Genomic DNA, 24,274 nt, shown 5'->3' on the forward strand with positions numbered 1-24,274 from the left:
CAGAATTATAAGGCATACGGAGGAAGAAAATTGTTGTGAATGTACTCATTCACTAATCATAGTCTAACAATGATGATTTGTGATTTCACTATCTGCTATTAATCACTATTATTAGGATCTGATCCCCTCATGTTCAAAATCAAACATAAAGGTCATGTTGGTGTAATTTTATAATTTTGCTTAAGCAAAATTTTGCTCACTCAAGTGAGCTTATTAAATTACACCAACATGACTCTCATGTTCGATTTTGAACATGAAGGAATCTTTTTCCCTATTATGAGCATCACCTAAGACTCTCCAACAAAAACCAACATAAATAATGTGCCTGCCATAAGCTCCATCTTTCAAGTGGCAGATTCAAGAGCACTTATTTACTAATAACTGAAACTGAAGTGTGAAAGGAAATGAAGCGTTAAATCTAGCGGAATTCACCAAGTATGAGAAAGAGGGCAAAAAGTTGTAATTGCATTCTCTAGCTAGAGATCCGAACCCGAGCTACAAACATAATCTAAAGCATCCTTTTCCACCAAAAATGAGGCAACTGTTCAAAGGCCCTCAAAGAACCGCATGTGGTCTTCAAATGTCTCCCCGTGTCTGATTTTGCTTATTGATCCAGCTTCTTCAACCTAAAATGTTTTACAAGATAACACATTACTATTGTTGCACACATGGTTGATGAATTAAAGTTGTGTTTTCATGAAATTTTTCTTTATAAGTAGTGCTATACTTAAAAGTAATACGGATTTTACAACAGGTGTAAAGCTAATAAATTAAAAAATTGCCAACAAGACATAAGTTATTCAATGTTTATACCAAGTATTAATTATAGTAAGCAATATTCTTATCTTTTAATTTATTTTTATTATAGATGTAAAACTGAAGGGAAATTAGCAAGTGAAAAAAGGCAGTTCCATACCCAATACTCAGGAGGCCGCATTTTTAGATTGTAAGTGGATGCCATGCTCATACAATAAGCACCAGCATCATGAACGACCAGGCCAGTACCCTGCAAAAGGCATTGTCATCATAATGATTTTGTACAGATATTTAAACAAGTTCTTTATTGATCTAAATAATTAAATATAAAATCTATACATTATAATATTACCTTGGCTGGAGTTGGAAGTTGTCTATTTTTTCCTAAGAATCTGCTGACTCGCAGACAGGCCCAACTACATCAAAGTTTGCTATCTCGGCATTTGCTGGGGCAGGGGAAACCAGTTCAATGTGCTACAATCAGACAACGACATGTCATTCGGTATTCAAGGAAAAGAAATTTCCTGAAAATAAAAGGCACAACCAAGTGACACTGGATAATATCATACAATCCGAATGAACTTAAAATATACTATCTTTTAAAGGTCTGTCAATTTCCAAGCAGAAGGCAAAGGTACACCATACATCATATCTTCAGAATACATTATAATTTAGAATGCCAGGTTTAAAAAAAACTACATGTTTTTTTCTCTAGATTTGACACGGAATGAGGAAAGAAGAAAAGGGACAAAGACGATAGGAAGCCAATGTTGACATGACACCGCAGTCAAACAGCCCAAACATATCATGTCTGGCGTATTTTCAGTTGATAGTATAATGTTATGATAGTGCATCTTATGTTAGATAAAAGCATCAAACTGAAAATTCCAATACAAAAGCTTACATGGTATATATTTGCATCTATATTGATGTATCGTGACAAGCCAAAAGAGGCCAAGAGCGTCTGGATAATTACCTGGTAAGCATCATAAAGACTAGGACGGATAAGTTCAGCCATGCTTCCATCAATCACAATAAAGTTTTTAGATCCATTGGTTTTGACACTTGTCACCCTGTTAACTAAGCAACAAGTGTTGGCAATAAGTGATCTCCCTGGTTCAATGATAAGATTAAGATCCCAGGGAAGAACAAGCTCCCTTACCTATTTCAACCATGAATGGGAAAATATTAATTGGCAGGAACACTATGAAAGTGTACAATTAAAGAAAAGTATACTGCATCTTGCTTGTGAAAAGAATTTAGATGAAGAGGTGGTAGAACATGTATAATTCTGTGAAATTATCTAGCAATGCTAGGAAGCAGCAGATTTTCCTGTATTTGTCTCAAACTTACACACATATATGCACACATCTTTTCTAGTAACGTATTCAATATCACATGTGGAACCTAAATAAGTAAATAAATACCACATACAATCTTGAAGTAAATAATACATATTACAAATCACATCGAGACAATGAATATGAACTACAGACTAATCACAAATAACAAGTGTTTACCAAAGACCTTTATCAGCCACTAGTAACTAGTGATAAGCCCTTTGACTGTAAGGAAATTAACCAGAAAGCAGATAACTGATAAGATTGCCATTGACAACCAACATGTGTCTGAAAAGATGGCAGTAATCTAGTTTCAAACACCGAACACTATACGTTTATGTAATTTGTGCAAATGCTATAATTCTCAAAGGGCTTAGTTTCCACACGTTGCAGCTTCTTAAATGCTGCATTTAATAATACACATTGCAGTATCAAGAATGCCCATTCATCAGCCACTAGTGATTCCTTATTCTTTCTTACAAGAAATTGCAAACATAATACATAATCATATAAGTCATGGGAAGATGAAGTGAGATACATGAGCTCAAATCCTTACAGTGTCAATTAGATCTCTGGGTGTAGGAAGGACGGCCCGGAATGATGATAATCTATCCCGAGTCCACCACCAATATTCAAGTAATCAACTTCAAAACCCTGAGCTCGGATTTGGTCAATGTAGTTGACCATAATAATGGCAGCATCCCTGAAAATGTCTACCTGAAGAAAAAAAATAAAAAGCAACAATGTTTTTGATTTTGATAGATATTATGAATCAACATAAAACAATCCAAATTGACAAGGAAAAACTATCCAACAAAAAAGAGTCCACAGTTACTCTAGAAAGCATGATCAAGCAGAATAAAGTAGACAGAGGATGAAAGAGGAGCAACTAGGTTTGATGCTCAGTCCACTAGGTTAGCAATAATAAATCGATTATTGTTATGCTCAGTCCAGATTTATTTGATCCAGGTTGAAACAGGAGAAGATGAAATAAGAAGAAACATACAAAGATTTTGAGAATATACCTTGGCAATTGTTGATCCAAGATGGCAGTGAGCCCCTACTAGCTTTAACTCATTAGGATGCTCCTTTACAGCATCTAGAAACCACTGCAGTTTCTCATTTCTGATGCCAAATTTTGAGTTCTTATTCCCTGTTGCAACATAAGGGTGGACCTAAGAATAACAAAGATCAAATTTTGTTAGAAATTTCCATCATAAATATTTTATGAAAATGAAGATTAGACTTTAGAGTTGGAAACTTGAAGGTATTGAATTGGGCAAAGACAAATCAGTCAGCCACAAGACTCACAACTAGTTAATAAAGTTTTGGTGACAATGAAGGTCATGTTTTAGTCATGGTTAAATAGGAATAGCAAAGAAGGAATCCACTGTTACTAGTGAAATGGAGGATATTACAATGTCAGTGGAAGAGAGAAAAATAATAATAATAGCAAAACATCAGGAGGATTTGGTCATAACAAGGCCCATTCATAGTAGAAAAATAATAGCCAAACTTTGTATTTCATGTCAATGCCCATTCATAACAAGTTTTAAAATTCAAAAATCCAAGTAGCCAAAATTTAATTTTAGTAGAAATAAAACATGTAAGTTTTATAGGAGCATTCTTCTGTATGTGTCATCACTTCAGTTGTGTATCAATTAGCTAAACTTGAAAAGACATCAACATCTCATCCGTAAAAATTGCTAAGGGCCATGAATGAACACATGCAACACGTATAGACTTTGTAATTCATGAAGCAAATTCTAACAATATTATATACCTGTGGATCCACATCAGGATTAATCCGAAGTAAAACATTCACCCTCTTTCGAGCAATTCTTGCAGCTGCTACAATGTTTTCCAAGTCAAATTCACTATCAACGTTGACGAAAACACCTTCTTTGGCAGCCAAGACCAAATCCTCTAAGATTTTTCCATTCCCATTAAAGATACACCTATTCATCAATGACCCACAAATGCACTAAGAATCACACATTTTTTTAAGAAAAGAAAAGAATTATTAATAACAAGTTAAAAGAAATGCCAAACAATATAATTTTGAATCAAAGCTAAGCAAGTTAGATGGCAGATCTACATATTCATGAAGCGTATCAAGTGAAAGCATGTTCTCGTGAGAGAAGCTAATCTTGATCATACAATCATAATGGATGGTCAAAATTGACTCATCCCATCTCTCACTAGACATCCCCCTCCACAAACATATACACATATATAATGCTGGGAAGCATATCAGATGTGAGATGACAGCATGAGAGGAGCAGATATTGGCCATAGAATGAAAAAAGACGGTGGAGATTAGATTTAAGTAAAACAATGTTGACCATTTATGTATAGTAGTAGCATCGTCAAGATGAACTTCTCTTACCTCTCACTGTATACACCCCCATAATAGTTGTGCCAGGGCATAAAGGATCCTAAAAACTACACAAATAGATTGATACGTGTAGACATATTCTAGGGCTAAGTGTAATTCAACCTTGTGGGATCAAACCCAGCACGAAGAGCCAGTCTAAGCTCATTCCCACTTACAAATACAAGCACAGCACCACAACCCAACTGCCTCAAGTGCTCCAGAATCTTCAAATTATTGTTGGCCTTGATGGCATAACCGATTATAGACCTCAAACCCTCCAAAGCATCCTTATACGTTTCCACATTTCTAGTAATCTGAGGTTTACTGTACAAGTAGAAAGGTCTTCTTTTAACAGATTCCATAATTTCATTCACTTTAAGGCCCTCACAGTACAGAAACATCTTCACCCTTGGTGAAAACAGTGCTGAAAACAAGTCTTAGTATTGGAGTCATGAATTGAGGGGTTAGCAGTAATCTTCTGGGAGAGAACTGCCCTAAGAATCCTTGGTTTAATGTTAGCTTTGAGAGGTAGAATTAGGTGATTAAAGGTTTTGGAAAGGGAAGGAGAATTATAAATGATGTGTGAGGCTGCCATTGAAGTGTGGTAATGGTAATAATGCTCCTGAAAAACAACTGAACTTATTAATCTCAATTATCTACCGTTATTGCTATAAATAAATAATCATAAATCTAAGTTATTCAGAGCATCAACAGTTTCTTTAGTTGCTTGAGTGTATTGAAGGAATAACATGATAAAAACATAACTAAGGCAACAACAATGGAGGGACGTTGTGAAAACAAAGGGTGTCATACACTACACACATTGATTTGATACAAAATAACAGAAGCAATATCAAATAATGAAAAGGCTATGAAAGTGATCGATAAAAGAGAGCTCTAACCAAAAGGGAAGTTCAAAGCCACAAAACAGGAACAGATGCAAGGTAAAGTCCCAGATCAACTTCAACCCCCTCAGCTACGTTGTCAGTTCATTTCTCCAACGTTTTTGAAACAACCAATTTGAACAATTTTAAAAAATAAAATAAAATCGACATGTAATTAAAACAAAAGGGGTCATAATGGCCCATCAAATTGGACTGGCCTATTTTCTTAAAAGTATAACTGGTGTGGTTAACAGAAGATATAAAAATAACAAAAATAAAATAAAATACCAGTTCATATGAATGACGCAGCAAAGTTCCATAAAAACTTACATTAAAAAATAAACTTCCATATCCGTGCAAGCGTTGCACGTGATAAAAAGAGATTGTGTAGTTCACGTGACATCATGACCCTCCATGCTAAAGCAGTTGAATATTACTTTATTTGAATATTTATAAGTGAATCAGTTTTTCTATTTAAATTGTTATAAACTAACATTATATATAATTATTTTTATTTTTATGTACATATAGTTCAAAAATATACTCTTATGTACAAAAAAAAAAATCTCATATGTAAATTTATTTAGTTATAATGAGTGAAATCATTAAGATACTACATAATTTTTCAGACAAGTTTATCCTGACTTCAAGACTTTAATTTCACACTTTACACTTTTAAAAATATATTATAAATTTTATTTTTCAATTTTTGCAAAAAACCATAATTTCAATATTTTAAACGAGAATTTAAATACACTTGTTGATATTTATGCACGTGAAAGGTATTGAATAGAAGATATATGTTGTATCCTGAGAATATAAAAATGGATTTCCTTTTTTAATTATGTTATCGCAAATGATGATGTGGCTTTTGTGCGAGAGACAAGAGGTGTGATATGGATTTTCATGGGATGAAAATGAAACTTAAATGTCAAGTGTTTATATATAGTAATCATGAGGAGGAGGGATATGTCATATATAATATGCATATGATTGCACAACCATGTCTTTCGCTTCTTTCAGTTATCATCTGCATTAGACTCGCTACATGTTTGTATTGTGGACCATAATCACAATGCATCAACTGCACTCTGCTCTCATCTTTCACTCCACAACTTCTCCAATCTTTCTCCTCTACTACTCTCTCACATGCTTTCCATTTGTTCTTTCTATTCTTCATACATCACCCACAAATGGCTTTCATGAGGCTTGGATCAAAATCAGATGCATTTCATCGTGAGGGCCAAACATGGTAAATATTTTATTTTCAAAATCATATCAATATATTGTTCCAAGGGGTTTGTGAATCATGATGGATTTTTTTAATTATTTAAGTTTTTTGATTTGTAAGAACTTTCTTGCTAAAAAAAAGATGGGAGGCTTCCTATTATTTATTTTTATTCATCTGCAATGTCGGATGATTTATCTTTAGTGATTTTAGAATAAAAATGTAGAGATTGTCCCGTCTCAACTCATAGGTGTTCTGGATACAAGTCAAATCACTACATCATGAAGTCTGTGGTACAACTTCTATGCCCAACAATGAGGAAATTAAAAGTGGGGCATGTCATGCTAAAAGCATATCACTACCTTATTTACTGGGATAAAAGGGAAAAAAAAATTAATTGGCCCTTCTCAAAATTTAAGGGAAGTTGGGATTTGGGAAAATGTCAATTATTGATTTTTTTTCAGACATGAAGTACACTTGCTCAAAAGAAAAGACAGGAAAATAATATCGAAGCTGGTTGAGGATTCAAGGTGTTATAATTCCAATGTTTGCATTATAATCAATGACTGATATATAATTAAAGTCCTACATTACTAATTTGACTTTATTAAAACACAGTTGCAAACTACAGAACAAACATCAAAGAAATTAACTTCATAGAATTATCATACACTCCTATTTTGGATTCCTCCTTTACTCAAGCATTTACACCTGTGAGGCCAATGCTTCTTTATATTGAACCACTGATTAGTGATTATCCTTCTTGGACGTTGATATTAATTTTTTTTTAATTCCAGGCATTGCACAACCGGGCTTCCAAGTGATGTTATTGTTGAAATAGGCGAAACATCATTTTGCCTCCACAAGGTGCATGTTTGAATTGAACTTTTGTTAAAAATGATTTTTTTATGTATGCAGTAACTGTCTAGGACTTGTTATTTTTATTCTTCCCCTTCTATCTTTGTCGGTCTCTACCAAGTGTAGACCTCAACTGTGCATTCATGCTCATGCTGGACCTTGTGTTTTGTTTTTGCATCAATGATTTTGATGATGCAGTTTCCATTGCTTTCTAGAAGTGGATTACTGAAGAAACTCATTGCTGACTTCTCAAACGAGGAAGGATCAAGTTGTGTTTTGCAACTTGATGATGTGCCTGGTGGGGACAAAACATTTGAGCTTGTAACCAAGTTTTGCTATGGTGTGAAAATAGAAGTCACAGCATCAAATGTGGTGAGTCTAAGATGTGCAGCAGAATACCTACAAATGAACGAAAATTATGGTGAAGGGAACCTAATTTCAAGGACAGAAGCTTTTCTCAATGAAGTTTTCAGCAATTGGTTAGACTCCATAAAAGCACTTCAAACATGTGAGGAAGTTAAACCTTATGCAGAAGAGCTGCATATTGTTTCAAGATGCATTGATTCCTTGACCATGAAGGTATGTTCTGATACCAACATGTTCAATAGGCCTGTGGCAGGACATGATTGCTCCCAAAACCCAACTATATGGAATGGAATTTCTTCTGAGACTAAATCACCACCTTCAGGTGATGAATGGTGGTATGAGGATTTGTCTTTGTTAAGCTTACCCTTATATAAAAGACTTATTTTATCCATTGAAGCAAAGGGTATGAAAACTGAGAATGTTGCTGCATCCCTCGTATATTATATTAGGAAGTTTGTCCCCTTTATGAATAGGCAATCAAGCTTCAATGATAAAAATAGTGTCAACCCCGGGACAACCACTAATGCAATTTCTGAAGCAGATCAAAGGGCATTGCTTGAAGAAATTATGGGCTTGCTTCCTAATAAAAAAGGAGTCACACCCTCCAAGTATCTCCTTAGGTTGCTAAGAACAGCCATGATATTGCATGCAAGTGCATCATGCATTGAAAATTTGGAGAAAAGAATTGGGTTACAACTTGACCAAGCTGAGCTTGTGGATCTTCTCATTCCAAACATGGGGTACTCGGTTGAGACCCTTTATGATATAGACTGCATTCAGAGGATTATTGATCATTTTATTTCTATATACCAGCCTGCAACTGCATCAACTTCTCCATGCATAACTGAAGAGGGGCCGTTGATGCCTGGGGCTGATGCACTTTCACCTATGACAATGGTAGCAAATTTGATAGACTCGTATCTTGCTGAGGTGGCTCTAGATGTTAATTTAAAGTTGCCTAAGTTCCAGGCCCTTGCTTCTGCAATTCCAGATTATGCTAGGCCACTTGAAGATGATTTATATCATGCAATAGATGTATATCTTAAGGTAAGATCATGCTGGAAGCCTAGCTTGCGCAAAAGTTTGTTTCTTTGCTCTCTTGTGTAATGTTTCCAGTTAACCAGAAGTTGTGTGACATATAATTGTTTTGATTAGAGAAGTCCCTAAATATTGTTCGGAAAAAAAAAAGACAGTGAAATTTCTGAAAAAATATGATACTTCTGGTTTTAAGTTTGGAATTAATGATATGAAACTTGAAAGTTATCATTGCCTTGTTCATAGCTAAATAGAGAAAGATAAGATTCCAACCTACTTATTAGAGAAAGGGATGATCAGTGCTTAAGAAAGTCTATTAGTTAAAATGAAAGAACCAATAGTGAAAACACCTATAAGTTTTTACTACCCCTGTTCCCATTTATCTGTCTGGAGAGAAGAAATTACATAGACTAAGAAATCCAATCATTCTGTTGGAATTAATGGCTCAACATCTTAATTTATCCTTTATTAATAGATTTTCTTTTGACTCTTAGACTACTCAAACAGTATAAATATCTAATATAGACAAAAGGTTACATTATTAGTGGAAGAGTAATAATTAATAACGTCTTGAACTTTTTTACATGGAAAAATAAATAAGAACAATTTTTTTATTCTCTTTCTGGACATATAAATAATAACAAGAAGTAGTATTTCTTGGTGACAAAACCTCACAATCAATTACAATGTCAGTGGTATTCTTTTCTTTTTATGTCTCAATTTGATAATTCTAACGTAACACATTCATGACAATCTGATAATTCTAATGTAACACATTTATGACAAGTACAGGCACATCCTTGGCTCATAGATTCAGAGAGGGAGCAATTTTGTAGGCTAATGAACTGCCAAAAACTCTCATTAGAAGCAAGCACTCATGCAGCACAAAATGAAAGATTACCACTGAGAGTAATTGTTCAAGTCCTCTTTTTTGAACAGCTTCGACTCCGCACATCAATTTCTAGCTGGTTGTTTGTCTCAGAGGGTCTTGAGAACTCACACAACCCCAGTGGAAATCTTGGCCTCCCAAGGAATGATGGCACTTCTCAACTACACTCTACAGAGGGTGCTGAAAACTTGAGAGACCGTGTCTCAGAGCTAGAGAAAGAGTGTTCGTGTATCAGGAAGGATCTTCAAAAGCTGGCTAAAGCAAAGAAAAGTTGGAGCCTTTTCCCAAGAATCTTCTTTAGAAAAAAGGCATAGTCTTTCTGTTTCACTAATCCAATAGAATCAAATGGCTGCAATATAAGTACACGAACTTCCATGTCTATATATGAATGGAAAACCAAATCTTTAGCTTTGTTAAGGTTCAATGAAAATCATAACTCAAGTGTGGAGATCATGCTCAGTTCATCTTCCATTTTTCCTTAATTGAAAGCAGTGATTTTTTAGTTGATAACTAACATCCTTTTTTGTTATACTCTTTTATTATCTTTCTGATAGAACATAGTATAAATAACTCCATCTTCCATCTTCCATCTTCCATGTGATATCTTGTTTTACTCCACTCACCGATCTTTTAAGATTAAATAACTCTATCTTAAATAAATTAATGATATGTTATTATAAAAAATTAATTTAAAATTGATACAATTTCTATTATAACATTTAAACTTCGTTTGTTTGCTTAAAATGGAGTTATTTACTTTATAAGGTGATTTACAGAAATTTGCTTCTTATTAATTTATGAAGTATTAAATAAAAAAAGTGTGTATTTATTATCTTAAAAATATATTTCATAATTTATTTATTTGATACTACTTTTCTAGTCTTACTTAAAAAAAAAAAGCAATTAATTCATTAATATCAATAAAAATAGTAACATAAAATAAATATTAATATTATTCCAAAAATGTTATTCTATTATATGACTAAGTTGGTGAGTTGCATGAAAAATAAGTGAATGCTTAATTAACATAACTTTATAGTAAATTAAGTATAAAAGAAATTTAATAATATATTTAAAAATAAGTTTTTATTTTTTATAATTAAATTTTGTCAATTTTTTTATAAATAAGATCAGAGGAAGTAATCAAAAATATTATAAACCTAAAAGTTAGAATGATTTAAAATTTTTCTTAATAAAAAATAAATAATATTTTTTTATTGTGTAAAAACGTTATCTGTACATCAAAATGTTTTGATATAATAACTATACCACATTGATAATCTCTTGCCTTTTATATTTAAGGTTAGGCAAGTTTTGTAATTTGTTTCTATTAATTTTATTATTTATTTGGTGTTTTTTTTGTTTTATTTGATTTTAATTTGATTATTTTATCAATTATAGCAACAAAAAGATACTATAATTAACAAAACAATAATCATTTATAGTGATTAAACATATTCATAATTAACAAATATGATCAAATTAAAATCAAACAAAATATAAAAGGCTAAATAAAGCCAAAATTTTTGTTCTGCCTAGTGTTTACTATACATATGTATTTCATCTATTGTTGAAATATCAATCAAAATTTACTTACATTCTTAATAATTAAAAAAAAACACGCCTGAAAAACAACAAATTTATTTTATTCTTAAGGTTGTAATTATAAGAGTTTACTTAAATTTTTATAAAAAGAGATGTATGTAGCAAACACAACGTACATGTGAAAAAGAATGTTGGGTTCTACCCTCACCCTCAATGAATGTTTAAATTATATTTTATTCTCTTTTAATTTTAAAATTATATATCTTTTCCACCATAGTTAACGTGTGTCATACTTTAATATATTTTGAAATAAACAAATATCTTAACAATGAGTCAATGAAAAATTATTACAAATGACCTTTTTTCAAAAATTAAAAAAAAAATAATGTTATTGACAACATTTAATGTCATTTGTAGCTAATTTTGAACACAATTGCTGATTTTAGTACTGTAGAAGACGGGGAAATTTTTTTTTTCAGAACACAAAATTAAGTTTTAAACATATGTGCTATCAACTTTAAAATTTTACCCATATTTTTTATTTCATCTTCTAATTTTCAAAGTTGATTGTATGGGTTGAAAGCTAGATATCAATTAAGAATAACAAGGAGAGCAAAAAATATATCTGTAAGAAGCCTACATATTTTAAAATTAACTGAAGTGTAATTTATATTAACTGAAGCCTAGAGGAAAGTATAATTTTAAAATCAAAAGAAATTACAATATGTTTAAGCATCACTCAAAAATAAAAATGTAATTTATTCAATAATTTCTTTTACAAGCATAGTTTTTAAGAAGGTGGATCAAATTTGTTGGTTGGATTACAAATTAGTCAAATCATCGGTCTCAATAACTTAAAAATTTTATGGAATAAAAAATTTATTAAAAAATTAGTTAAATCAGTTAAGAATTAACTAAGATAGGTATAAAACCTAGTGGTAACAAATCAATTTGAATTAGTATTTTACAGTAGAAAAATTCTTTTTTATTTTAAAATATTTCTAAAGAAACAAAGACTGATACAGGTTTATGTATAAATTCTTATTGAACTCTATTATATTTTTTTATTGTGTAAAATATGTAATATAAATTTTATATTAATTAAAGTTTATGAAACTTAATTTTGTTACAATATATGTTACTTTATTACTTATTTATTGCATAATATTAAGAAAATATGTTTACTAATTATTGATTGTGACTCATAAATCAATAATTGTATTGGTTAAATAATCAATTTAGGTTTGAAAACATTGTTTAAAAGTAAACATAATGAGTTCCTCTTTTTTTATTGGCATAATTAGAGATTAACATAGGTTCGAGTGGACAGAAAAATCTAAAAATCCTAATTGAATTGGTTAAAGACTTTCTAAGCTCGATTAGTTTAGATTAATTTTGAGTTGGTAACCCATCTTAAAAGCCTATTTAGAAATCACTTGCAGTATGTTAAAACTCTATTGCACACTTCCTAAGGCATCTAAAATTGGCTTTTTTGCTGAAGGAAAAATTTATCATTTCTTGCTGAACGGAAGTCTTAGAGAGAAATTTAAAAGGTTAACTTCTGAAAATATTTTTATAAAAAAAATTAGTATAAAAAATAAATAATTTTTTTCATAAATTAAAAATAACTTATCTATTTTATTCAAATTTTAGAGAAGTTAAATGAGGAAATTTATTAAAACTTCTCTTATATTTTTAACTTATAAAAGAAATTTATACTATTTTTTTTATAAGAACTTCTAAAAATTTATTCAAATTAGGCCTAAATTGATTCAAACCTGTTTTTTTTAATTATTTTTTATTTTATTTTATTTTATATTGAATAGGCTTTCTAATGAACATTTTTTGACTTGATAACTTAATCCAAATTCTTTTAATTAATTTATAATTAATATTTTTCAAATTCAATTAAACTCAATTCTCCCTAAACATAATGATTTACAATTTATATCATCTAAAGACAACAATTACTCAATATATTTTTCCTTTTCAGTGATTTGACATTTTTAGAATTTTATATAAGTATCATTATTCTAATAAACAATAATACATGTCCCACTAAGGTTTCTTGGAAGGTAGGTAAACGAAAGAAACATGTTTGGATGGAATTTTCAAACGTAATCGATGATTTAATGAATTTGGCTGTCTTGTTTGGTTGCCAAGACATTCATTTTGTGTCCTTCAATGTCCAAAACATCCGTTTTGCTGTCATTATTTTTTATAATGACTTCTGCTACCTGCTCAAGGAATAGTTGTGCAAAATAAATCAATAAAATAAAGCATGTTTATTTTAGTTTTGGAACACGACCTTTTTTTCCATTTTTCTTATTTTTATTTATTCAACTATAGAAAACTTTTTAATTTTTGAATTAGTAATTAATATCTCGTATGTTATATAAATACATGTGAAGTATAAACAAATATAAATTAAATATATATTAGAGATAGATAAGTATTATTTTACTAGTAATTAAAGAATAAATTAAACTACATGCATTTAAAGAATTTCATTTAAAAAAATAAAAACTACATTAATTAATAGAATATCATTTAAAGGGTAACTTATAAACAAAGAAATAAAAAAGTAAAAACTAATTTAATTAAATAACATGAAAATAAATATTAAATATTTTGATAAGAAAATTTTAAAAAAATTATTTTAGAAAATAAACAAAAATAGAGACACATCAACAAAACTGAAAATACGTATTTAAATTAAATAAATTTTATGGTATAAAATGAGAAGTACTGAACAATTAAGACTATTAATTTTATATTAATAAATAATATAGTTAGTATTTTATTTGAAAAAGATATAAATATATTTTAATTTTTAATATATTAAAAAATCATAACTCTTAATTTAAAAAAGGTATACAATATTCTTCAAGTTTAGAAATATTAAATACTTTTAAATTATTTTATTTTAAAAAATGATTGAATTTTTCATTTGAAAGTGAACTGAGGGGAGAAAAAAATCTTGAAGTACATGTAATTTCTCTTTAGAAATCTCAATTCATCACCATCAATAATATTTGAAAAATAAAGCAAAGTATTTCGTTGTTCATGATAAAAATAGTGCCACCATAATTAAAAAATGTAAGAGTATGCCCTGGGCTTTATTGCCTATTACATTTTTAGCCCCACAGTTCTTCCTAGTTTAATTCAAAATAGTTCTAGTACCAAAAGAGAAAATCCCATTAAATAACTCTATTATTGTTGGATCCGAAAGAAAATAAGTGTTCATCTACCACTTCCCATAATGATTAAAGTGATAAAAAAGTGTGAAAATCAAAATGTTTTTTTTTTTTCAAGATTTGACCTGCCTATTTTTTTTAAAAAAAAATCAGAATTCACGAATGTCTCAAGGCCCATATGGTCCAAGACTAATTATTGCTTGTGGTTTGTGAATATCAAAATTTTACATGTAAAATATATTACCAAATAAATCAAACACATGGATGCGAATGTAAAAACACTTTACACCAGTGTTAACCCTTCAAGTTTGACTTATCTATTTAGATTTGAGTTAGACAATATCAATAAAAGTGACAAAACTCTTTTTAATCAAATTTTAAGGCAACTGTATTTTCTAACTCAAATACAAAACTATTTATTAAATTTGCAAAAATCATTTAGCTAGATGGGTTGGTTTTATTAAAGTTTTGTAATTTCTGCTCTTTAGTTATTTAAAGATTGATATTTTCTTTCAAAATAAAAATTTAACAAAAATCCCATTAAAAAAATGAAAATATATGAAACTTACCAAAATATTCATTTAATTCTTCCGCCATAAATTACTAATGAATTATTGAATAGATTAATAATCAACATAATATCCATCTAAAATTTGTATATAAAAGGAAACAGAGTTTGTGTGCTTTACGATGCAAATATGTGAGAAATTTTCAATTTCTTAATAACGGAGATACGAAGTTTAAAAAATTGAGCCCACAGTCACAATGATAAATTCAGGTTTTAATTTGAATTTGAATTCAAAAATTGATTCGAAAAAAAAGTAATGAGCTCACCCTCACTTTGCGGGATACTAATAATGAAGTCAATTTTTTTTAATAATTATTACTTATTTGGGATTGGGTACAAGAATGATTTTTCTATACTCATCGTACAACAATGAAAAAAGTTTAATTTCTGAACAACTTGAGAAAATGTAACACTTAAATTTACAGCCATTAATCATTATAGTAAGATGTCAACTACAAATCAACACGTGACTTTTCATCAAAATAAGACGGGCCATGATTCTGTTAACAGAAAAAGATAAATGACAGGCGAAAAGAAAGAATAATTCTGACATTTTTAGACAATTTCAATTGCAGATTCAAAAGCTTCTTAATTTCTGTATATGGTGAAGCATGTAGATAAGATCGACATTTGATGTGGAAAACTCCCCTACCCATCATCATACAGTAACATTGATCAAGAAGTGTCCTATGTAGAATGAAAGTTTGACAATGTTGTGCCAGAACCAGTCCTTTTAACTTCAGAAAATGAATGCTAGCCATAATATCCAAACCATGTTACTTGACATAAAAATAGTCCTTGAAAGGTGCTCCACAGGTTAGTGGTCCAAGATGGGGATGTTTGCCAAAACTTGCACTGCATAAAGCACAGTAAACCTTTTATACTTTAGTTATTAGCCAATACTTGATTTCCAAATTACAAGACAAGTAGAGTGGTATGGAGAAAGCAACTTACTTCTCACACTATTTTCTTCCCATTTTCACTCTGCTTATGGATGAACAGTAACAAGTGCTTAACAAGGTTGATCCAGTTGATAAATATTGAATTCACATTTTTATAAGAATGCGAGTTCAAATTTCATTGTTGATGTAGATCTTATTGGTGAGTGATCTGTAAGTATCTCTGTGAGCCTTAAAACATGTTCTAACCCTAATGAGTCCCCACTACCCAACTCCTCTTAACTATTAGTAACAAAAAAATGAATAGTAATAACTTATAGTTTGTTTCCTTCAATATGAAATCTAGTCATCAAAGTTACTATTAAATGACTTAATTCAAACCTTTTACAGTAAAAGATTTAAAAGGAAGAAAAAGGAAAAAACACTGCAGGGGGCTTGATCTTGTGTATTTTGTCAATGCCTCCTCTATTTCATAAATCACAATGATGAAAATATCTTTCTACAAAGTTGTTTCTAAATACCAAGATTTTCTAAAGGATTTATCAAAGGCTTATAATCTTACCTTGGTGGTTCCTGTTTCCTTTGGTTCCTCATTGCCATGCCATGTTTCAGCAATATTTCAAAGCACTGCATCATATATGATTACTATGAAAACCACTCAGAGCTTCTGGAATTATCTCCTGACCAACAGACCCAACTGTACGAAGCAGTTCATTCAACCACTGGCAATCGATAGATGATAACGGGACCAACCCATGGGTTATCATATTGTCCTAAGATCTTTGCATGTGGCACATGATCCTTAACTTTTAGTATGAATCCAATGTGGCCCTCAGTAACACATGGCAATGTCACATTGCTGGCTAACTGAGGGGCCTACAAGGTGAAATATCTTCTCCCCCCCCCCCCCCCCCCCTCTTTTAGGTATATTCTGGGAAAATTTTATAGGTATGCCTATGCTATCATTTTAAGGTTATGAATCATGTTAAAAATGTCATTGTCTCTAAAGAATGTCTTTACACAAAATTGTTGAATAATGTGTATGATATGGTAAACAGTGCCTACCTGAGTTTTTTTTTTTACTTTGGAGTTAAATTTTGGTATGCACAGTTTGCTTTTGTTCAGCTGAGTGAGAGAATGCAATCCAAACCGGCATTGAATTGTTTCTTGGTCGGGTCAGTCTCTTGTATATATGTTGTCTTTTAGCAAACCAAGACTTAATTGAACTCTAAAACCAACTCCTTCAAGAACATGTCTGTTGCATAATTTCTCCCGTTCTTAATTATTAATTAACACTAACACTCTATTTAAGCTGGACCATAGTCTGTTTATTACCACCACCACGCACCAATCATGTCATGTATTGTGATATCTATTTATCTTTATTAAGTGGTTTTGTGTGTTTGCTAATTTGCTCGGGCAAATAACAGTAGAAATTTCAGTAAAGGCATTAGAATATAGAGTCAATGGTACATTGAAGACCATTTAAACGTAAAATTAGTTGACATTGAGTAATAAGTTCAGAAGCCCCTAGTACTTACAACTTAAAAGGAAATCAGTTTCACAAGAAGGGAAGAAAGTAATTTCACATATTCAGGTCAATCCCAGTACTTTACAAAAGAAATTTCTTTTCTGAAAAAAGGGAAAAACAAAAAACAGAATACTGATATTCCACACTAGCTTCTTTCACCTCCAAAATTCTATCTAATCTCATCTTCCATTAACATGAAGCAAACTCAGCTACCTTGAGATGTCATACTCTTCAGGATAAGCAAGCTCTTGTTCCATCTGCCAGCTTAACTTAGAAGCAACACTTTCGTGACAGGGAACATAATCCTGTGAATTAAACATTAAAAAAATCATTTTGAGGTATCCTGAAGAAGAAAAGTGATTGCATAAACAACTATCTTTTATTATAGAAATGTGCTTAGTGTTTATTGATGTCATCCTATGAAAATTACCTCCAATTTCTTTACTAACTCTTTTGATGTTGGTGCTGATACAATTATGTGACGGGCATTAGGACTAATAAATCCCTCTTCCACAGCTTTGTCAATAAATGACAGCAATGAATTGAAGTATCCATCAACATTTACTAATCCCACCTGCAAATTGTAGAGTGTCAAATCTAGTTAGGCTAATAGCACAGCACAGGTAACCTCCCCAGATGCAAATTAATTAATAATATAGGTGCGTATTTGGTTCAACTTATTTTTGAAAAATAATCACTTATTTTTTTATCACCTTACTAAGAAAACTTTTAAAAAATAAACAATTATTTTTTGTAAAAGTGATACCAAACAAGCACTAGACCCCAACAATATGGTTCATGTCAATTACCGGCTTGTCATGGATCCCAAGTTGAGCCCAGGTTATGACTTCAAGAAGCTCCTCTAGAGTCCCATAACCACCTGCATGTAACATCCATGATTGAGATGATGATTTAGAATTTTTTCTCACCCCACTTATATTGACTTCTATACCTTGGCAGTGGATAGAGAAACATTGAATTTATTTCAACAACTTGAGACTGTTTCACTGTTTGCTTTTAATTTCAACCATGTTGTCTTTTTCTCCACAAGTTTGGGATTTAACTATTCCATGTTGGGTGCATGAATGTAGTGTCTATACTATTTAGCACCCTTAGCTTGGTGGGAACGTTAAAAAAAATTCCATTATGGATGTTACAGCATGAAGTGAGAGGTCGTTAAGGACATGTATTGGTTTTTGTCTTCACACCCTCCCTCTTATTTACTCTTGGAACTTGAGGAATCCACTTTCATACAAGGGATCCCAAGATAGAGAGTGATTGACAACTTTGTCTTTGCGTGTCACTAATTTTCAGCACTCAATTACTCACAGAATGAACCCTACAAGAAATAAAAAAAGTCTTTGAAAAGGGTAAGGCATTATTCCATGTCAGGTAGGGGTGCTAGTTGGAAACGTTATCCTGTGACAGTTCTTCTTTTGCTTTTCTTTCCCTTCGCTATCAAATGCAAGAAGTTTGGTACAAAAACACGTCATGGTTCTAATGAAAGTAGAGGCGAAAATGGTATTCAACCAGAACCCCAGTTGCTCAGAGCCGCACAAGTTTTAAAATTTTAGCCACAGATGTTAAGGGCTCAGGGAGGTCTGAATCAGCTACTTCTGAAGGGTCGCTCTCTATTCATCACAGCATTGGGATATACTATTAATTATGAAAAAAAAAATCACAAAGTGGTTTGCAGCAGTGTCAAATTTAATTGAATAAAAATCTCACATTTGTTACTTGATTTGATACTCCTTAAAGTTATAAAATCACTGTCCACTTGTGCATACTCAAAGTAGATGACTAGTCCATGTTATTGTGCATAACTTCCAAATCATACATCGACAAGTACATACCAGTTAATACCCAGTCAACAGCGTTCATGATTAGGCGTGGTAAGCCTTTTAATGATTTTAAATTAACAGGGTTTAACAAGGAATAAAAAAGCCAGTTTGTTGAATGCTGAATAAAAAATAGCACAGGGAGATCAAAGGGAATATTATAGTTTAAACTATATTTAGTGATTTTTAATTAAAAGGGTTTTAACAAGGAATAGAAAAGCCAGTTTGTTGAATGCTGAATAAAAAAAGCACAGGGAGATCAAAGGGAATATTATAGTTTAAAATATTCTCAAAAGAATAAAACACTGAGATATGGTCAATGCTAAATGATAAAACTAGAAAGCTACAAGCACCTTGGTGTTTCCACTTTTTCTTATGCAACCAATATACTCAGTTCAGGCTAACCTGGTAAGGCAATAAAGGCATCTGAATGTTTGGCCATCTCTGCCTTCCTTTGGTGCATATCCGCTACAGCCTTTACTTCTCCCACTGTTTCACCAGTTAGCTGCAAAAGGTACCAATGCACAGGGGATGGAACAGAAAATGAGAAGATGAATAGCAAAGAGAGAAAAAGCAGCTAAGCAATTATGAGAGTTGAAGGGTTGGTAATTTGATGCTTAAAAAATTTATAAGGGAAGAGATTTAAACTAAAGCATTAGAAACGGAAAAGGAAAAAAAAATCTAGCCCAATAAAAGCCAATGAAGTAAAACAAAAGAAACTGCAAAGATCAGAACAGCTGAAAATAGAAAGATAGAATCATTTTACAAAGGAAAAACAGGTGTCCTAAAGAAATTTCAACAGAAAAAATGTGAAACACTAGGCTTTGAAATTGAAAAGAAGCTTATATGAACCTGGAGGCGATGAAGGCTTTACTGAAAATAATGATAAAGAACAACGAAAGACATAACCAGTGGGAATACAAGAATAGAATATAGAATCAATGGAAAAAGGGAAGAAACAAAACCAAAGTTCAACCCTTGACGAAGAAAAACAAATAAAATAAGAAGAAACAACTTCCAATACTTTCTTACTAAGAAGAAAGAAAAAGACTAAAAGCTTTTCTTCGGGCTGAAGCAGACATACCTCTCGAGGCATGAGCGTCTTGGGAATAACTCTGCAAGAGACAACAACATGACAAACATAGTGTCAATAGAGAAAGAGACCAACACAAACACAATTGGCTCTGATTTCTGATGCCGCTTTTACCCAACATCTTTGGGGGGGGGGGGGGGGGGGGAGAGAAAGAGAAAGAGAAATCTTTACCAAAAGAGAGAGAAAAGAGTGATACCCAATGACATGCCGACCACCATCATGAACAGCTTGTGAAACCAAACCCATTAAACCAATGCTTCCTCCTCCATACACCAGATCAATGTTCCTTGAGACCTTCACAAACCAACAACAACAATAATATAAACAACCTAGAAAGACTAGATAACATGATGTCAAAACTATAAAAGTAAAAATGATGATCCATTTGGAAACCAATAGCAATAGAACATGTTTTAACTGTTTGAAATCCAAAGGCTGAAAGTAAAAGGTAAAGGCACTGAAAATGATTCTCCAACGCTCAATCAACAAAGGGCACTTGTAGAGTCGGTACCAAGTATTCGGTTCAAGGCACTGAACTCCTTAGATAATGGCAAACAAAACTCAAGAAACAAAAAAATGGATACTTTCTAAGCTCAAAAAGGTGAAAGGAGCCATAGATGTCGTAACACATGAGTGAGAAAAACTGGGCACAGCTTTGATTGAGTGACCCTTTCCCAGAATGGTTTTGGACGTTTGAAAACTGCATATATTTTGCATTAAATAGATGTCACACAATAACTAAACCAAGAGAAGAAAGCACAGGTTCAAGGAAATCAATGTGAATTTCGATTTGCCGCAGGTTACAACTTACAAACATGTTACAAACACAACCAACTCACCCAGCTGAAATTCACTATGGAAGTGGAATATTCAAGACGTCATATTATAAAGTTTAACCATTTCCACCTAACCCATTAACTGAACTCATGTATATTGAAACAAGAAAAGCATGGCAGGAACAAAAAAACATTGAACCCCCAATAAAACAGAAAAAAAAAATGTGTTTTTTACATAGAAAAAGAAAAGAAGCATGAACATATACAATATACCAATTCATTGCCAAGCTCAATGGCAGCATCTTGATAGCTTCTCTTCTTGCCAGGGCTACTACCACAGAACACACAAACCCTCTTGAACTTTGACACCCTTATCTCACCGTGTGTCTCCATTTTTATTTATTTTGTTGTTGTAACAATTAGTATAAGCTAGCAAATGTTATGATATATGATATTGACACACACAATCACAATCACACAGTGTCACTGTGTGTTGCAATGCTTCAACAATTGAGCAGCTATTGTACTAAAGAAACCTTCTTTTGTGTGAGTTGTTGAAGAAATGATACATGTGTGAAGGGAAAATGATCAACTACACTACAGTCACTCGTTGCCTCGCTTTGCTTGCTTCACCACTACTCCTATTGTCTCAAAGGGGGTTTTATATAGGGAGAGCAGCATCAGCCATATTGGGCATCGCACGTGAGTAGTGCCTAAGTAGCACGCGCGGACTACTGTTGTTGCGGTCCCAACCTACGCCCCTTGTGTTCTGTTCCGCTTAATCAACATACTCGCAACATTCTTCCAATAACAAACACCGTTACATGTAATGTAATCATCACGTTTTTTTTTTATAAAACATTACCAACTGTGGCTTAATTGGACTTCTGAACAGTCTTAATTAATTATAATTTAAGAGTTCTTTTCTTGTCTTAAATAGTTGCAACGACATGTGTGTAATCTTGTTCAATTTAGTTCTTCAATGTTGTATACTTCATTATATTAGTCTTCTAATGGTTTTAATCATTAAATTAATCTATTAAACACTTTTTATCATAAATTTATTTTTTCGCTAAAGTAAATATAATAATATTTTATATTTATAAGGATTAATTTGACAGTAATTTTTAAAAATTAATTAGTGACAAGTTAATAAAAAATAATTGAATGATCTGATTTTTTTTAATGATAACAAGTTTTAAAAGGTTAATTTGTTACCCTTGATACTTTTTTCCTTTTATCTCTTTATCTTTGTTTTTTTTTTTAATTACACGTACATTTTTATTTTTTGGGTCACATACCTTTCCTATTTGAAAAGTTATACTTTATATTATATACAAATTCCTAATCAATAAGTGATAGATAACAAATGTTACCTTTAAGAGAGGTTAATGTAACCCTTCACGTAGGAGTGAACCTTTATAGTGACCGGGAAGAGGGGCCATGGCTCCCTAATCTATTTTCAAAAGGTATGTGTGTAAGAAATTAATAAAGTGAGAGTATCTGATTACTGTTAAAAACAAAAATAATATTAATTAAATTTATTTAAAGGTCTGACATTATAAATAAATTTTTTTTAAAGTAATTATGTGATTATTATTTAACTTTTAATTTTCATTATTCATGTATGATTAAGACTAAAGTAATTTTAAATTATATGATCAATTGAAAATATCATATAATTTTTTTAAACAAATCACATTACTCATATATTTTAATCATGGTGATTCGTAATCATGTTCAATAATTAAGATTTATTCTTTCATTAATGTTAAAACATATTTGCATTTGATACGTTTCCATACATATCAATATAGTTATTTAAATGTTGTCTACATTTCTGACAATGGGCCCAAGTAATTCCTTGAAGCTATTCGTAGATGATTCATTCAATTTAGGGATAATTTTGTTTGTTTAATTATTTATTATTAAATTTGTAAAATACATTTCTTTCTTTTAAGCTTATTAGAGAAGCTTCATCTTCTTTTATATATTTTTTTTATAATCACGACATTTATTAAGTTGTCCTCTTCTAAAGTGTTGAGGGCATAGACTTTGTTAAAAATATTAAGTTTGTTTGAGACCACATCATAAATATCATACTATCTCACAAATTATGGTCAACTTTAAGTTTATTGTATTTTAAATTATAAACATATATAATACAATGTTAAATATTTTTTTTACGTTAAATTTTATTTTGGCCTTTCTAAACTCTTCAATCAAGTTCTGCGCCTGCCTTTTAATGTATCACCAATCTTTAACATTATATATGACTTTCAACCACTAAAGTTACAAATTACCTATTCAAATCGTTTGTTGCATGTAATGAATTAAATTAAAAAAAAAGAGTTTTTAATTTATAAAGAAGTTTTATTTAATTTTGATGCTAATTTTGTTAAAAAATTGTATGGAAGTTTACTTAATAATGAGAGTTGCTTTAGTGACATGTGAGAGAATACTAGGAAATAGCCAACACATGTAGACATAAATTGAAATGGTGCTAATAATTCCACCATCTAAAGACATATAATTGGGGCGGTGATATTAATGGGAAAGAGGGGAATTGGGGCTTATCCAAGAAAATAAGTTGTCACGGCCAGTCACTAGCCATAATAGTGGCAATTATGTGTGCAAGTGCAACACTGCCAATTTGGTTCCCATCTCTTCCCTTCCCACTTGATCCGTTTCGTATTGGTCCTTTACCCAAAAGTGTTTAACAAATCACACAAAAAGGTTTCTATCTAGAAGAGGACTTCGTCACTAACCAAATCATTCATCCATTACTTTCCAACCAACCAAACTATACATACTTAGCCAAAGAGAACCCCCAAGAAAACCACCATAAAAGGAAAACAAAAAAATTCAAATAAAACCCATAAATTTGTTATTTTAAATCTGTGAATGCGAATGGGCAATCCTGACAATTATTTTATTTTATTTGTGTCGCAAAAAATTTGTTTGTGCTGAACAAGTTATGGGTAATAGCAGAAGCTACTTAAGATGGTGGTGTAGTGCTGTTGAGCAATGTGCATTGATGATCGAATAAGAAAACATTAGTGGGTAGTGCCCTATAGCTCTTGTGCCCTCATCC

General features: G+C 31.5%; 2 protein-coding genes and 1 pseudogene across 3 annotated transcripts; 1 reads left to right on the top strand and 2 right to left on the bottom strand.

Moving 5' to 3' along the window:
- Positions 1–528: 528 nt before the first annotated feature.
- LOC113872845 lies at positions 529–5,216 on the bottom strand (annotated as a pseudogene).
- Positions 5,217–6,550: 1,334 nt separating this feature from the next.
- On the top strand, positions 6,551–10,047 carry LOC113873627 (BTB/POZ domain-containing protein At5g03250-like). The gene is made up of 4 exons (XM_027511830.1): positions 6,551–6,609; positions 7,383–7,452; positions 7,642–8,856; positions 9,637–10,047. The coding sequence occupies exons 1-4, from the start codon at positions 6,551–6,553 to the stop codon at positions 10,045–10,047; spliced, it is 1,755 nt and encodes a 584-aa protein (XP_027367631.1).
- Positions 10,048–17,403: 7,356 nt separating this feature from the next.
- Positions 17,404–21,814, bottom strand: LOC113871274 (cytokinin riboside 5'-monophosphate phosphoribohydrolase LOG3). Of its 2 annotated transcripts, XM_027508265.1 has the most exons (8): positions 21,454–21,808; positions 20,601–20,698; positions 20,396–20,426; positions 19,717–19,816; positions 18,482–18,515; positions 18,283–18,397; positions 17,904–18,047; positions 17,449–17,778 (listed from the first exon to the last, which is right to left on the bottom strand). In XM_027508265.1, the coding sequence occupies exons 1-8, from the start codon at positions 21,571–21,573 to the stop codon at positions 17,683–17,685; spliced, it is 738 nt and encodes a 245-aa protein (XP_027364066.1). In that variant the 5' UTR covers positions 21,574–21,808; the 3' UTR covers positions 17,449–17,682. The 2 variants fall into 2 exon arrangements, with proteins under 2 accessions (XP_027364067.1, XP_027364066.1); XM_027508266.1 differs by lacking the exon at positions 18,482–18,515 and having other exon boundaries at positions 17,404–17,778; positions 18,283–18,353; positions 21,454–21,814.
- Positions 21,815–24,274: the final 2,460 nt, after the last annotated feature.

Source organism: Abrus precatorius, unplaced genomic scaffold, assembly GCF_003935025.1.
Source record: "Abrus precatorius isolate BTA unplaced genomic scaffold, Abrus_2018 Scaffold7, whole genome shotgun sequence".
In the NCBI taxonomy this organism is placed as follows: Eukaryota; Viridiplantae; Streptophyta; class Magnoliopsida; order Fabales; family Fabaceae; genus Abrus; species Abrus precatorius.